Here is a 16,632-nt window from a genome sequence, read left to right on the forward strand (position 1 = left end):
TTCGTCCTTTTGACAATTTGATCACATTAAATGAGAGACCTTTAATCAGAAAGGACTTTCTACTCACTCTCAATGAAAGGCTTTTGACCCGACCTTTGATGCGGGTATAAGAATCACTCAAACTCTCTTCATCGTGCTTGACAAGGGTTCGGATATTCTCAAAATCAGTATGACTTGACCAATCTGAGAGGTCTTTATAAGGACTAAAACGTGGGTTTGGTCAATGGCTTAGCAAAAGGGACTCTTCGAGTCGAGGCTATTGAAAAAATTGATATCACCAGCTGCTCCGGGTTTACAAGTCAGGAATGCTGCAAAAATGAGATAGAAAAATCTTGCTCGCACTTCTTCGAGCAACATTTATAAGCATTTGAAACTCTACGTTAACTCAAGTGCCCTATTCTGAAGAGACTTCGGTAAAGGGTTGTAACGTAGGTTCGGGTAGGCTTGAAATGAATGGCTTATTTCATCAAATGGGGGTATTATGAACATGGAGATTGGTGATCATCCAATTATGCTACTGGTACCATTGACCTATCTTGCTCCATAAATGAACCTTCAAACGGTCTTTTCCTTGAAGACTGATCTTGTATGTCGACTCAGTTCTTGCTGAAGCTTTTCTTTCCCTCCTTTTTCTCTCTCTATTTTTTTTTAAGAGAGATTTTCTTTTCGAGAGATTTTTCCGAGAGAGAGAACTTCAATTTAATGGAGTCCTTTTGCGTCCTTTCTGATGAATTTTCTTTCTAACTCCCATTTGCCTCAAGTCACCTTGAACTTGCTTTGAGATGATTTCATTTGTTTATCACCAGAATGATCACCAATCGGGTTGAAATGAATTCACCGCTCAAATTGGGTATGCAAAGGGTATAATGTGTAGGGATGTAGAAAGAAATGCTCTTCGTCATATCTAAGGCACTCGAGCTAACACAGAACTTGCATGCAATAAATATACTTGAAGATTGATGCAAGTGAAAGTAAGAAAATTCTAACCATTTTGAACTTTCTAAGAAATTGCCCCGGTATGGGGTTGTTTCTGACAGGGGTAAGAAATGAAACTTCGTTCAAAGGGGTTAAGCAAATGACAACCTGTAGTGTTTAGATAGAGGAAATGAATGCCTCTCATCATTTTGATCATCATACTTTTCGTGAGATAATCCTTTACCTTGTCAGCACGGAATTTTCACTCAACTCGTACTAGGGATTATTATTCAGAACATGTATGAAAATGTCTTGCCTTTCGTCATCTTGAAGTCTTTCATGCAATATGATTGCTTCATTAGGACAGAAACAGATTGCCAAATCAAAAGCCTTCCTCAAACAAAACTTGGTAACATAAATTGATTCATGAAATTCAACTTGATACTTGATAGAAACAAAGTCAGAATGAGTACAAATCAAGTATAATACTTCTTCACAGAATCGGAATTAACTGGATTGGAAAAAACACGACCATCCATCTCGGCCAAAATCAAAGCACCTCCTGGAAGAACTTTCTTCACTGTCGCGACCTAAAATTTCTCTCAGGCTAATGGATTATTAAGACTAAGCCTAACTCGGGCCCTCCCAAGCCCTACCAATTCGCAACTTAAGGTTTAAGTTTTTAACATGCAAAAGTTTTCGTACTTGGAGTCGCCACTAATCTATTTATGGTAGGTCGATTAGAAACCTAAATAAAACATAGGGAGATATGTTTTATTCCTACGAACCAGAGATTCTAAGCTCGGGGACTTGGTTACGCTAGATCTAGTCTAACGCCCTTTCGGTACCTTTTCTTTTCAAAAAATGTTTTGGCAGACAGTTTGGATTCATTTTAACTCAGTCACTAGCATGTGAGGTGATCATGCGGGTGCGCAAACCACCAAAGTAACACCCAAGAAAGCAGTAAATAAATAGCAGGATAACATACCTTAAAGCCACGCAAGCATCTGCATTGTTAGTAAAAAATCACACAGGCAATCCTAATATGATTTCTAATTAACAAAGCAAGGCACTTAAGATGTTCATTAGGGTTTGCGCTTTATTAAAATGCAAACTAACCTATATGCAATGACGTGCAAAAATGACATGCGATTAATGCAACCTAGCATGCAAACTATATGTCATGCGACGACGTGACCTAATTCTAATGACGGACAAATAATTTATTTTTTGGTATTTTTTCAATGAAATTCGGAATAAAAAAATTGCCTAAATTAACATGCAACCTATTCTAAAAAAAATAATAATTTAATCTATCCTAAAGTGTCTTCTTTTTGGTATTAAAATTCGAAATTAAAAATTACTCAAATTAAGAATGCAATCTATCATATTCTATCCTAAAGCAACTCATTCTTTTTGGGATTTTTTTTTTGAGAAAAACAAGATCAATTCAAATCAAACAAAGATAGAAATCGAATCAACACGACACCATCTCGCACAAGAAATATTACCGATATCCGTTTAAATTTAGAAACAATAAATTGACGAATCGTATCCCGGGCATGAGGATCGGATTGACCAATTTTTCACACAAACGCGAATCATATCTCGGGCGGGAGATCGGATTGACGATTTTCCGTGCGATCGCGAGTCATATTTCGGGCATGAAATCGGACTGTCAATCATATGCACGTTGTGAAATTAGGAAATAATTCCTAATTTAAAGTTTACTCAGGGACGTAATGGATACGGTGATATCATTCAAAGATTGCAATGTTTCAAATAAGGAAACAATATACTCGAAAGTCAAATTATATGAGCTTTTTACCTAATTCGAATATTTGCTTTCCAAGTTTGAACGTCTCGGGATCGGCGGACGGTAGCTCACGGTGTGACTCGGAATTTGGTTCGCTGACTTTACTGGTCAACAAAGCAAGAAGGTGGTGGAACGTGGATAACCTGCAAAAAATAATATTCTTATATGGCTCTTATATTCCCCTCCCTCTCTTCGTATCTTGCATGGGCTAGTTGCTGGACGACACACCAAAGGAACTTCAAGGCCTCCAATTGTCGCTGACGAACTTCACTGGTGCTCTGGAGACCAGATTTCAAGACTCGCGGCACAGAATTTGTTTGAGTTGAGGCGGCAAGGTTTGGTGCTTCGTCAATGCGGCTGAATGGCGTCAAGATTTTCGGCCACGAACTCGTCGAAGCAGCAGAGTTGATGAAGGTCGCGGAAGTGTTGGTCAGCAGAACAGCGGAGGCGGCGACTACACGAGCGGGAATAGCGGTAGTGACCAGCACGTCGTCGTCGGTCGGGGCAGCAGGCACCAGTGCAGGGGTAGTAACAACAGCAACCGACGTCGGAGAAGAGCGGCAGTGGGGTGGCAGCGTCGCGGAACAGCAGCAGTAGCGGTCCGCAATGACTCACGACCACAGGTATGGCTGTGAGCGGTTGGTGAAACGTCGGGCAGCAGCAACGAGCGGCCTTCGAGCTTCACGGGGCAGCAGCGGCAGCTTGGCGATCAATGGGTTTCTGCGCTCAGCGTTCTTGAGCGATGAGCGGGCTCGGGTGGCGATGCAGTGGCGCCGGTTAGTGCGGCAAGGAGTGGCACGACTGACCTTCTCTCACTCTCACTCACGTGTATCACTCGCATCTTTCTGAAGATTATTCTGAGAATTCTCGAGCCCCCCCTTCTCTTGTCTATGTGTGACCCTTTTATAGGTAGGGAGGTCCTAGGTTTTCGAGGAAAGAGAATAAATCTGCTTTCCTCTTATGATTATTTAGAATATATTACATTTCAATTCTTTCCCTTTGTTGTGACCTTTTTCTTTCTGTTCACGCCACCGAAGACGTAAGGGCCTCTTGATAGTGTCTAATATATTGCGCAGAATATATGCCCCATGCTGACCAAATTCCCTTTGCTTCTTTCCCTGTGTTCTTCAAAAGAGGAAATACGAATATATGAAAAGCCACCCATCGACTTTCTTCTTCGTGTATAACAAACATTTGTCAGAAAGATATATTGCTCAAGATCAACTACATGTCCCACGTGCAACATTACCTCTCATTCAATATTTATTATATGCTAAAAATCTTTTCTTGCCTCCCTTTGTCCGCACAGCACCAGCTCAGTCAAATATTTTCTTTTATTCTTTGCTCTGATAACGCTTTGCTTTCCAATTGTTTCTTGAGCCAAAGATTTTCATGATATTTTCTCAATATTTCTTAATCCAATGTGCCACACGCCCAACGCACATGTCAATCTTGACCACTTGAGGGAATAATGAGTTGGGCCGAATCTTTAATTCACACGGGCTTGATCCAGTTAATTCCATTGGGTTCAGAACCTCTGTACTTGAGTCCATTAACTCCAGTTCAATTAAATTTTGTGAAGCCCATCCGCCACCAGTCCGATACAAATGCAACTACTTAATAAATGTTCTTAAAACTAAATGCTATGTAATTTAACTTTAATATTTTTGTTAGGGACTAAAATTTAATCCCTAATTTTCTGTGCAATTAATCACTAAATGGTTAGTCAAAATTTAGGTGTCAACAGTTGCCCCTCTTTGAAGGTGAGCTCGTAGAGGTTGCATTCAAAGACTAAATGATACCTAAATTTTGACCATGCAAATGCAATGAATGTTATTTTTTGTGGGAGTATGAGTCCCATTTTGAAATGCAGTATATCATGATGCATGTTAACATGAATAAAACATACCTGAAGTTACTTACCTGACAAGAGTGGTAGCGTAATTTGAGGCATGACTCTGATCCTATAGGTTGTTTGGCAAATGTTTGGGCTCAGTCCCAAAAGTATTGCCTGATGAACGCTGATGGACTTCGGTGACCTGTAATTCAATTAGGACACACAAAGGGTAGTTCGAATTACCTGGATATCGTCTGGGGTAATCGAAGATGGTGATCAATAGACACCTGGATATTGTCTGAGGTGTCTAGAGATCAAAGAATGGAAGACTACTTCGAATATCTGGATATCGTCTGAGATACTCGAAACGGACCTTCCGCTGAATGCCTGGATATCGTCAGAGGCATCCAGTGATAACCTAGCGAAACGGAATTTATCCCACCTTTTGTCGAAATACCCGGATATCATCAGAGGTACTCGAGAAAATTATTCATTAGGAACCTGGATATCATCAGAGGTGCTTAATGCGGGGCTTTCTCCAATTTGCTAGAAATGGGGCTTAACAAGGTGCCTAGTTATCATCTGAGGTACCTGAAAAGCGATTCAACAAATTGGAATACATTCCTACTTTTAACGAAATACCTGGATATCGTCAGAGGTAATCGAAAAAGTCAACTGCTAAACACCTGGATATTGTCAAAGGTGTTCAAGAAGGAACTTTCCAAATTGTTTGAAAGGTGCGCCTCACGAAATATCTGGTTATCATCTGAGATATTTGAAAGGACTTGATTGATAAATACCTGGATATCGTCAGAGGTATTTAACGATTTGGCGAACAGAGGGGCTAGCCCGAATGCTCGGAGATTCCTTAACAAAGTACCTGGATATCATCAGAGGTACCTGAAAAGGCTTAATCAATAGATGCTTGGATATCGTCAGAGGCATCTAGAGATTACAATAAAATGATCAAATATGGGGCCTGATGATTGTTCGAACAGGTTAGGGATACCGGGATAGTCACAGGCATCTAAGGGATAGAGATAACTTACCTGGTGATATCTCTGACTCTTGAAGGCGTGTCTCCTGCTAGACACGGTTTTAGGCGACATGTAACATGTATTCATGGGCAATCAAGAACACATATACTCATGCACTATGAATTCAACTGGTTCTCATGCATGACGATTTTGTCAAATCAGCATTACAAAATTTCACTGGGGAGAATCATGACAAGACAATTCGGATTCACAAGTGGATGTCTTGAAAATGTCAAATGAGGGACCTCCAGTCTGAAAAGGCTTTCACTTGCTCTTATTGAAAAAGGCTGATTTATGAGAATTGCTCCATCTCACCATCATCATGTCAACAAAGGTCCGAGTATTCTCGCAAGAGGTACGACCTTACCAATCCGAGAGGTCTTTATTAGGACCGTAACGTGGGTTTGGTCAATGGCTTAGCAAAAGGGGACTCTTCGAGTCGAGGCTATTGAAAGAAAATGCTTCGCAATCGTCTCCGGGTTTACAAGTCAAGAACCCTGCAAAATGAGATAGAAATGGACTTGCTCGCACTTCTTCGAGCTAAGCTTATAAACATCTGAATCCTACATTAGTTCAAGTGCCCTAATCTGAAGAGACTTTACAAGGGACGTAACGTAGGCTAGGCTCATGAGTTGAGAAATGAATGGATCATTAGGCTCAAAATGTGTATAATTGGGGTGAGAGTTGGTGATCATCTCAGCATTATCACCGGTCCTCTTTTCCGCCAGGGATTGTCTTCTCGGTAGATGCTCCATTGGCCTCGAGAGCTTATCACTTGATTCCTTAAGACTGTGCATGACTTTGACACATCTTAACATTTTCTACTCCGAAGTTCTCTCCTTTTCCTTCAATTTTTTTTTCTTCTTTTTTTTTTTTTTTTTTCATGGGCATTGGCCTTGCTTTTACCAGGAACACTGCTTTTTCTCGCCCCTTTTTTTTTACTTTGACACTTGACATACGTTGTTTACAATGTAAACATTGGCCAACTATACTCTGAGTGAATGGCTCACCATTTGGACTCTCAGGGATTTCTGTCTTCTATCGACGTTTCGGATATGCTGCTTAGACAATGATGACTTTTGCCTTGCCCCAGTGTGGGGGATGATCACCAACTGGGTTTAAGAAATGAATTTGCAGGCTCAATTGGGCTTAGCAAAAGGTAAAGTGTGTATAGGATAGAGAAAGAAATGCTCTTCGTCATCCTAAGGCACTTGAACTTTGTGTGAATTCATCTGAAAAAGCAACACTCGAAGATTGATGTAAGTGAGAGCAAGACAATCTCTATTCATTTTTTCACCTTATAATGCTGACTTACCTCCAGTTTGCCCCGATGTGGGGTGGTTCTTGACAGGGGTAATTTGAAAGAATTTCTCCAAGTGTTTAGGCTCAAAGTGGCGAAACAATGGATAACCTGTGGTGTTTGTGATAGAGAAATGAACCGCCTTTCGTCACTCGGTTGCCGTACCTTTTGCGAGATAACCCTTTACCTTGCAGATATGGAATTTTTCCACTCAACTCATTGGGGATTAATGCATGGGACTGTGTATAGGATAGGGCTTGCCTTTCATCATCCCAATGTACCTCATTCAACACATTCAATTCATTCCACATGAGTTATCAGATTGTCCAAATAGATTCCCCTTTTGAAATCGATGATGCAGACCAAAATAACCATGCAGAATTTAAAGCCAATGCACACATCTTAACTTGAAATTGATTGAAACCATTTATTCATCAGTGAAATGTTTGCAATTTAGAATATAAAACCAAACACTTGCAAACTTTTGCTGCAAAATGTTAGATTTTATCAAGGGTAATACATCTTCACAGCATCAGAATTAACAGGATTGGAGAACTCACGACCATCCATTTCTGCGAGAATCAGGGCACCTCCGGGAAGCACCTTTTTAACCACATATGGACCAATGTAGTTTGGGGCAAATTTACCCCCAGGAACAGGAAAGACTGGCAGTACCTTCCTTAGGACTAGGTCATTTACCTCGAAGTGTCTTGGACGCACCTTTTGGTTGAAGGATCTAGCTATCCTCTGCTGATAGGTTTGACCGTGGCAAATGGCTTTCAATCGTTTCTCATCAATCAGGTTCAACTGATCATGCCTTTGTTGCATCCATTCTGCCTCAGACAACTCCACCTGAGACAAGACTCGCAGGGAAGGGATCTCTACTTCGACGGGCAGGACTGCTTCCATACCATATACTAAGGAAAAAGGGGTTGCCCCGACAGAGGTTCGGATGGAAGTCCGATACGCCATTAGTGCAAATGGCAACCTTTCATGCCAGTCACGATAGCTTTCAGCCGTTTTGGCCAGGATCTTCTTGATGTTCTTGTTAGCGGCTTCAACTGCTCCATTCATCTGTGGACGATAAGGAGATGAATTCAAGTGCCGGATCTTGAACTCGTTGAACAACTGATCTATGAACTTGTTGTTCAAATTTGTCCCATTGTCGGTGACAATAGCCTCGGGGACACCAAAACGAGCGACTATATCTCGCCTGATGAATCTTACAACATTCCTTGCAGTGACGTTCACATAAGATGCCGCCTCAATCCACTTGGAGAAATAATCAATCGCGACCAAGATAAATCGGTGTCCATTTGATGCCTTGGGATTAATTGGGCCAATCACATCAATGCCCCACATTGAAAAGGGCCATGGCTCAGACAACTGATGTAGTTCTGTCGGGGGAACATTTATTTTATCCCCATGAACCTGACAGCGATGACATCTTCGAACATGTTGGATACAGTCACTTTCAAGACTGAGCCAATAATAACCCAACCTCATGATCTTCTTAGCTAGCATGTGGCCATTCATGTGGTCCACATATCCCCTCGTGTATTTCTTGCATGATTCTGGTAGCTTCAGCCGCATCCACACACCTCAGCAGGATCGAATTGTAGGATCTTTTGTATAGCTTTTCACCACTGACAAAGAATTTTGAAGCCATTTTCATTATGTACTTCCTATCGGCAGGGGTGCTTCCCTCAGGAAATTCTTGTCTCTGGATATATCTCATGATATCGTAATACCATGGCTTTTCGTCAGGTTCTTCGGTCACAATCATACAAGAGGCCGGTTTTGTCGGGACTTCGATCTTCAAGGGTTCTACCTCTAATCCACCATCACTTGCAAGCATGGATGATAATGTAGCTAGTGCGTCAGCGAACTGATTATGGGACCTCGACAAGTACTCAAAAGAGATATCCTCGAATTCCTCTATAATTTCTTCAAGGTATTCATGGTACGGCACTAGTTTGGTGTCTCTCGTCTTCCATTCTCCTACAGTTTGAAGAATAATTAGAGCGGAATCACCAAACACTTTCAACTTGGTTATCCCCATTTCCACTGCGGCTTGGAGTCCGAGGATGCAAGCTTCGTACTCGGCTATGTTGTTGGTACAGGGGAATACCAACTTTGCTGCTACTGGATAATGTTGCCCATCTGGGGATATTAAAACTGCCCCAGTGCCGGAACCAGCCAAGTTTACAGCTCCATCGAAAAACATGGTCCATGCGTCTTCTTTTATTACCAGAATGCGATCTTCTGGAGAATATCTATCATCATCAGGGATTCCAGGATTTTCGGCTAACACATCAGCAATTACTCGGCCTTTAACTGACTTCTGTGGCATCGTCTGGACATCAAACTCTGAAATTAAAATCTGCCATTTGGCTAACTTCCCTACCAAAGCCGGTTGATCAAGTAAATACTTGATGGGATCGTTCTCAGTCACAAGCAAAGTCTGATGATGCAGTGTATATTGTCGCAGCCTATGGAGCACCCATACTAGTGCAACGCAAGTCTTCTCGGCTTCAGGATAATTCAACTCCGAAACGGTGAACTTCTTACTTAGGTAATAAATGGCTCGCTCTTTTCCATCTTCAGGATTTTTCTGGGCTAGCATCGCACCTAGAGACTCGCTATGAATCGTGAGGTAAAGGATCAAAGGCTGGCCCGACATTGGTGGGACTAGCACTGGTGGTTTCATCAGGTACTGCTTTAGTTCGTTAAACGCTTCCCGACAATCATCGTCCCATTCCACTTGAGCATTCTTCCTTAGAAGTTTGAAGAATGGCTTAGCAGTTTCAGAGAGTTGAGAAATAAAACGGGCTATGTAGTTCAATCTACCCAGGAGGCTTCGCACTTCTTTCACGGTCGATGGAGGTTGCAACTCACATATAGCCTTCACTTTGGAGGGGTCAACTTCAATACCCTTACTGCTTACTATGAACCCGAGTAATTTGCCCGAGGTTGCTCCAAACATGCACTTCGTTGGGTTGAGACGAAGCTTAAACTCACGAAATCTCTCGAATAATTTCTTCAAGGTATCGACGTGACTCTTCCCAGACTGAGACTTGGCGATCATGTCATCGACATAGACCTCGATTTCCTTATGCATCATATCATGGAAAAGCGTCACCATTGCCCGTTGGTATGTTGCCCCGGCATTTTTAAGGCCGAAGGGCATGACCTTATAGTGGAATGTTCCCCATGGAGTGATGAACGCTGTTTTCTCCTTATCATCGTCCTTCATTTTTATCTGATTATAACCCGAGAAACCATCCATGAAGGAAAACAGCTCGAACCTAGCAGTACTGTCCACCAAAACGTCTATATGTGGCAATGGGAAATCGTCTTTAGGGCTGGCCTTGTTTAGATCACGATAGTCGATGCAAACCCGAACTCGGCCATCTTTCTTCATGACTGGCACGATGTTGGCCACCCAACTGGGGTATCGGGTGACTTCAATAAACCCTACTTTCAAAAGTTTCATGACCTCCTCCTCTATCTTCTTCGAAAGTTCAGGTTTGGTTCTTCGCAGCTTCTGTTTCTTGGGCGGCATGTCCGGATTAGTAGGTAGACTATGCTCCACAATAGAAGGGTCTAAACCTGGCATATCGGTATACGACCAGGCAAAGATATCCTGGTAATCTTTCAGCAGTTGGACCAAGCGTTTCGATTCACCTTCGGGAAGGGTTGCCCCTATCTTCACCTCTTTGGGTTCTCTGGAATCACTCAAGTTGACAGTGATAGTTTGGTCTACCGTTAGGACTTTAGGTCTTTCATGATGCTCTAGATCGCGCTGAAGGTCCGAGGAATCTTCGAGTTCATTGATGTCATCGAGATCAGGCTCGGTGGCACATAATTCATCAGATTGGACCGTTTCCATACCCTCACGTGTCACAAGATTGCCCCTGAAACATAAAGTAGGGGGTTCAGAAGGACAAACAGGGCTAAACAGTGTATTTTTATTTCTTTTGATTTTTTTTTGTGACTTGTTTTCGAAATTCTTTTCAAAAAAGTTTTAACACGAGGAAGCATGAGAAGCCCAGGCCTCAGAATTCTCCTTGGACTATATTTTTTATCGGTTGGATATCATCACCGGGCTGGTTTGATGTACCTCAACATGCCCTCAAAAATGAAAATAACTTGTAATTTCATTGATTATCACCAAATGAATTACATTTATTGGAATGGAAATTGCAACAATCAAGTCCTAGAAATGAAAAGTCCTGAAAAGCAGCTCCCAAGACGGGGCAAGTCCTAAAAAGCAGTAAAAATTCCCACGCAGGGGAGTGTGCGAAAAAAGTAAAGGTGTTACTCTTGCGGGCCAGTGCCCATTCTCTCCAATGGTCCTTCCTCGATAGCTCCAATGAAGAAATCATCGAACAAGGCAGTGATTCCATCCATTGAATCATCAGGATCTTCTGTCATTAGAGGTGTTGGATCATCCATACCTCCCCATCCATCCGGGACTATGTCACAGGGGTCAACATAGAAGCTCGGGGGCGCCGAGTATTTCACATAATAATCGAACTTGCCGCTCGGTTGCCCCAAAGTGTCGATCACCTCCTTCTCTTCATGCATCATTCTTGCAGGGCCTGGGAATGTGGCGCGGATGTGTGGAAGCAACCTACCACGCCCAAGCTCTCCGTTATTTTGGGTAATTCCACGCCCACGTTCTTCAACATTCGGCTCTTTTTCGGACCGCTGTCTATTCTGCCCATCTCCTCGACCTCGACCTCGACCACGTCCACGTCCACGTCCACGTCCACATCCCCCATTATTTGGCTCGCTTGACCCCTGGTACCCCAACCCAGTAGTGTGGGGCCTCCGAGAGACTTTCACCGGTTGGCGGATACCTTGACCATTCCTACCAAGGCCTTCACCTGGAGTAAAGCCATGGGACACCATTACTCTGCCAACCATGACTGCAGCATTTGACACCTCAGGTATGGGCGGTGATGATCCTCTTGACGCATGTATGGTTGATACAAGCTCGAGCGACTGATAGCTCGATTCTATTTTGCAATCCGGCTCAACATAGGGGATAGCCGTTGCATGGTAAATTGGATGCTCTTCTTCACCGTGGACTGTGACTAACTTTCTCTCCACAACGAACTTCACCTTCTGATGTAAACTGGATGGCACAGCTCCGGCAGTATGAATCCATGGACGACCCAGCAGAAAATTGAATGCAGTGGGAATGTCCATAACTTGAAATAGGATGTTGAACATTGTTGGTCCTATTTGTATATCAAGGTGGATCTCTCCCATCACTTCTTTCTTTGTTCCGTCAAAGGCTCGCACGGAGGTCTTCGCAAAATTTATCCTAGAAGGATCTATCTTGAGGCGGTGTAAAGTCGCCAAAGGACAAATGTTCAAGGCCGATCCGTTGTCAATGAGTACCGGGCTACATGTGAGGCCTTGTATTTGTGAAAATGTAAAGTGCCTTGGTATGCCCCCTCCCTTCCAAAGGGAACTCTTCATCTGAAAAGGCTATGAGGTCCTTGAGGAGTATAGAACCTACAAATTCCTCCAATTTGTCATGATCGATCGTCTCTGGCACGTGGACTTCACTTAACACCTTCATTAAGGCCTTCTGATGCTTGACAGATGTCTGGAGTAGTTCAAGCAGAGAGATTTGTGCGGGCATCTTGCGCAATTGTTCAACTATGTTGTATTCGCTAGCCTTAATCACAGCTAGAAACTCCTTGGCTTCTTCATCAGTAACAGGTTTTGCAGGTTGGGCATTAGCTTGGCCATAGGTACGCCCAGATCTGGTAACCAAGTCGACATCGAGATTGTAGGACCAAGGGACTGCCTTATTATCACTGTACTCATATGGTTGAGGTATCTCGATCACTATTCCTTCATCAGTTGTAGGCATGCTTACTACGATCTCTTCATCACCAGACGCGTCTTCAAGCGGAGGCATGTCTTCAGGCAGAGGGTCGAGCTTGTCCTTCCCGGTGTTCAATGTAGCAAACTCCTCGTCCCAATTAATAACCACTTCGGAGATTGTGGAGACGATGCTAGTGTGATTGGCATAGACAATCATTCCGGCTTCTACCATTTCAGAGATTCTTTTCTTCATGATAGCCCGGGGAAGGACCTCATTACTCGGGTAATAACCGGCTTTCACCAACTCACCGTAGACGTCGGCGGTGTACACCTTGACATTCTTGATTCGACTAGCATCAAAACTAAATATGGCATTCACATTGCCCGCATGATCAGGGAGCGGGTTGCTCTGAACATTCGGCTTAGTGGGTTGAAAGGAAAATGCCTTTGTGTCAAGCAAGTTCTGGATCCGATGCTTGAGAGTGATACAGTCATTAGTTGAATGCCCCACTTCACCCATATGATAATCACATTTCTTGGACGGATCGTAGTTATAGAACTGCTCGGGGTTGGGCCTCTTTGGCTCAGTGGTAAGCAAACCTTTCTTCCGGAGGACCACCAGCACTTGAGACAACGACCCGGGGAGGGGGGTGAATTGCCTCTTGTTGTTCCTCCTCTGAGAGGGTTGACGACCCGTGCTATGTTGTTGAGTTTCTGCTACTTGGATTGCTGGGACAAGGTTAGCATTCCGTCGGCCCGTTTGGGTATAAGTCGCATTCACTTCAAGTGCCGGTTCCTTCTCCTTCCTTGCACCAAATCTTTTGGTCGAGGAAGATGGCTCCACAAACCACCCATCTTTCAGCCCTATCTCAATCTGTTCGCCTATGGGGATGAGTTGATTGAAGTTGTCAGCCGGAGTGGCTACCATCCGATTACGGTACTCAAACGGGAGAGTTTTAATGAACATCCTCTTCAATTCACTGTCTATAGGTTCCGGGATAACCTGAGCGGCTATATTTCTCCATCTGATAGCATAATCTTTGAACGACTCAGTCTTTTTCATCTGAGCACGCTCGAGGTCATCGCGGGTGGGAATGATGTCCGTTATGAACCTGTACTGCTTTAGAAATGCTTCACTAACTTCCTTCCAGGTTTTGAAGCCATTTATCTTCTTCATGAGATACCAATTCAAGGCAGGACCCGTCAGACTTGCTTGAAATGCATGAATCATCAGGAGTTCATTTTCAACGTACGGGGTCATTTGTACGTGATATAGCTGCAGGTGGGCCTTTGGGCAGGAGGTGCCATTGTACTTGTCAAAATCTGGCATCTTGAACTTCTTCGGGATTTTGATCTGTGAGTAAAGAGATAAGTCAATTGAGGGTGAATCATGTGAGCCTTCCAGTTGCTTCACTCTCTCTTCAAGCTTGTTGACCCGTTCATTAGGTTTGTCCTTATTGACGATAATCTGGACGGGGTCATCTACTAAATCAGGAAGATCGTCATCTTCCTCACTATCGGCATTCTTTCCACCTTTCTGCTTTGGGGCTGATGCCTCAGGGGATGCAGGAATGGGAGCCAGTCGAAAGGCTTTAATCTCGGCAGACATCTGTTGCATTGCAGTGAGGACTTGCTTCATTTGGTCCTCAATGCCAACGACACGATCTCGTAAGTCAGTTTGATCGGCCATTCTAGTTCTTGACCGTGTACGAATAGGCGATCGTGATCGGTCCGTAATTACCTGATTTCACGGATAAAACAGGCATACATAAGTGTCAAGAAGAATCACATGCCGATCCATGACATCGGTCTAACCGCTTTGATTAAAAATGACCTCTTTATTGAAATGACGAAATTTTTTTACAACGACTATAACTTGAAATCACTTAAATGCAAAAACAAATGACTCAATTCCTAAACAACGAATCTAGAAAGAAAAATATCTTAAAAGACACGAGCCATTTCATTTGGCTTGATCAATATACAACTGGGATGTGATTTCCAAACGTAATCGCTTATTCTCCTTGGCCAAGTGTGTAACTTGCTCTTGTAACTTCTCAGCTTTTCTCTTGAGACATCTTTTCTCAGCACGGTTGGTGATCTTCTCAGGCACCATTGGTATCTTCGGGAGTAAATTATCTGGAATCTTGTGTCGTCGAATGTATTCAGCCGTAGCATAGTACTTTCTTTCTTTACCCTCTAATTCTTTTTCGGGCCATATGAGCATTTGTGGATGGCACATATCCCACAGCGACTTGATTAAAGAAATGTTATCCTCATGGTCGAGGTCTCCGTCGGTGAAGTCGACTCGAATTGAATCAGCTTGCTTCAAAGCTGGGGGAAGCTCTTGCACCACTTGATACTGGCGAGTCACCCTAGTTGGGTAATATTCCATTGCCCCAGTGAATCCCAGTAAAGGGATTGGGCCAACACGTCCACATGTGAGTCTGGCCTCACGAACTTGGAACCATTTAGCATGCCATAGGAAACATTTGGACTTTGGATTTTTAAAGAAAGCCAGCCAATTGGAATAATGATAATCCGGTGCATGTTTTTGTTTATTCTCAAATCTCATGATAGGGTGATCAGAGTTGCTAACTTCACGTATAATCATTAGACCACCAAACCCTTTTAAGTGGGATAAGAACCAAATTTGCAAAAGTTCAGGAGAAGCACGAAAGATTTTGTCTCCATTTTCTTTAAATCGAGAAAGGGAAAGAAAAGTTTCTGCCAGGAGGGCATTAACAAAGTTCATTCCCCCACACACTTGTCCCACTAACTTAGCAATCAAAGGATTAATAGCATTCTTGCAGTGAGGGAAAAGTATAAACCCAAAGAAAGCTAGTAGGAAAATCCTTCTCATTTGAAATGAAGTGCCATTTTGAAAACATTCATCAAGAAATGAAAATGGGCAAGTATTGCGGTGACCTTTTAAAATTTTTCTTATCTTTTCTTCCTTGATTCTCAGAAAATCAGATAAAATCGAGACAGGATTTATTCCAATAGGTGGACTAATTAATTCTAATTCCAAAGGTTTTCCAATGGCAATGCTATATTCTTCCAAGGTCGGAGTGAGCTCATGCTTACCGAAGATGAAAGTAGTCGTCTCTGGACACCAACAATGGGCAAGTGCTTGAATGAGGCCGCCATGAATGTTGATACGCAACAGAGGGAGGAGTCGGCCAATTGTTAATTCCACGAACTCACGACCAGCTCGGTCTAGCTTGTCCCACCACGCGTTGAGTTCCTTCTTGGGAGGAAGAATAAGTCGAATGTCGGAATTTCCCATTGTATATTGACCAAGACTTGCGATCAACCTAATGTCATGGACCGACAAAACAATACGATAAAGTAAATAAATTGCGAAGAAAAAGCTCAAAGGACTTACTTTACCAATAACCGGATGGCAATCACATAGACATACGCATGCTACGTGGCTCGATTTCTACTCTAGAAAGCTTAACAAAGTGGAGCCACGGGGATGATCGGACTAGCCGCGGGCATGCGGACTAAGTCGGGTCCTTGTAACTCCGGCATCGTCAAAGAGCCGACCCATGTCGCGGGCATGCGGACCGGGGTGGTAATCTCTTTGACATCAAGAAAGAAATATCGGGATTGAGATGGGCAACTCGTACCGCGGGCGGACGGTCGGAGTGGTATCCATCTCAATACCATCCTAGGTGATCCTATGCGGCCCAGGTCCGGCGACAGGTTGTGTGTGCTAGAGTGTAGTGAAGATGCATAGGCATGCACAACAGTTCATATGCAAACAGCGCTTCAATATCAAAATTGAAACATCCAATCTCAACACCTCCCTGCAAGAAAATGGTTAACAAACACTCCACCCCTTATAACTCCCATTCTACAAAAACATTTAACA

At 43.1% G+C, this 16,632-nt stretch overlaps 1 protein-coding gene across 1 annotated transcript; it reads right to left on the minus strand.

Moving 5' to 3' along the window:
* Window positions 1-14,710: 14,710 nt before the first annotated feature.
* Window positions 14,711-16,041, minus strand: LOC115666807 (uncharacterized). Its single transcript, XM_030588462.2, has one exon. It carries the CDS (start codon window positions 16,039-16,041, stop codon window positions 14,716-14,718), a length of 1,326 nt encoding a protein of 441 aa, XP_030444322.2. The 3' UTR covers window positions 14,711-14,715.
* Between the last annotated feature and the right edge of the window lie 591 nt (window positions 16,042-16,632).

This window comes from Syzygium oleosum, unplaced genomic scaffold (genome assembly GCF_021117445.2).
Source record: "Syzygium oleosum isolate NSW1041296 unplaced genomic scaffold, Sole_v2.1 Sole_v2.03, whole genome shotgun sequence".
Classification (NCBI taxonomy): Eukaryota; Viridiplantae; Streptophyta; class Magnoliopsida; order Myrtales; family Myrtaceae; genus Syzygium; species Syzygium oleosum.

Coding starts and splice junctions, on each gene's coding strand:
- LOC115666807 (XM_030588462.2), bottom strand. CDS start 16,041: ATGGGAAATTCCGACATTCGACTTATTCTTCCTCCCAAGAAGGAACTC.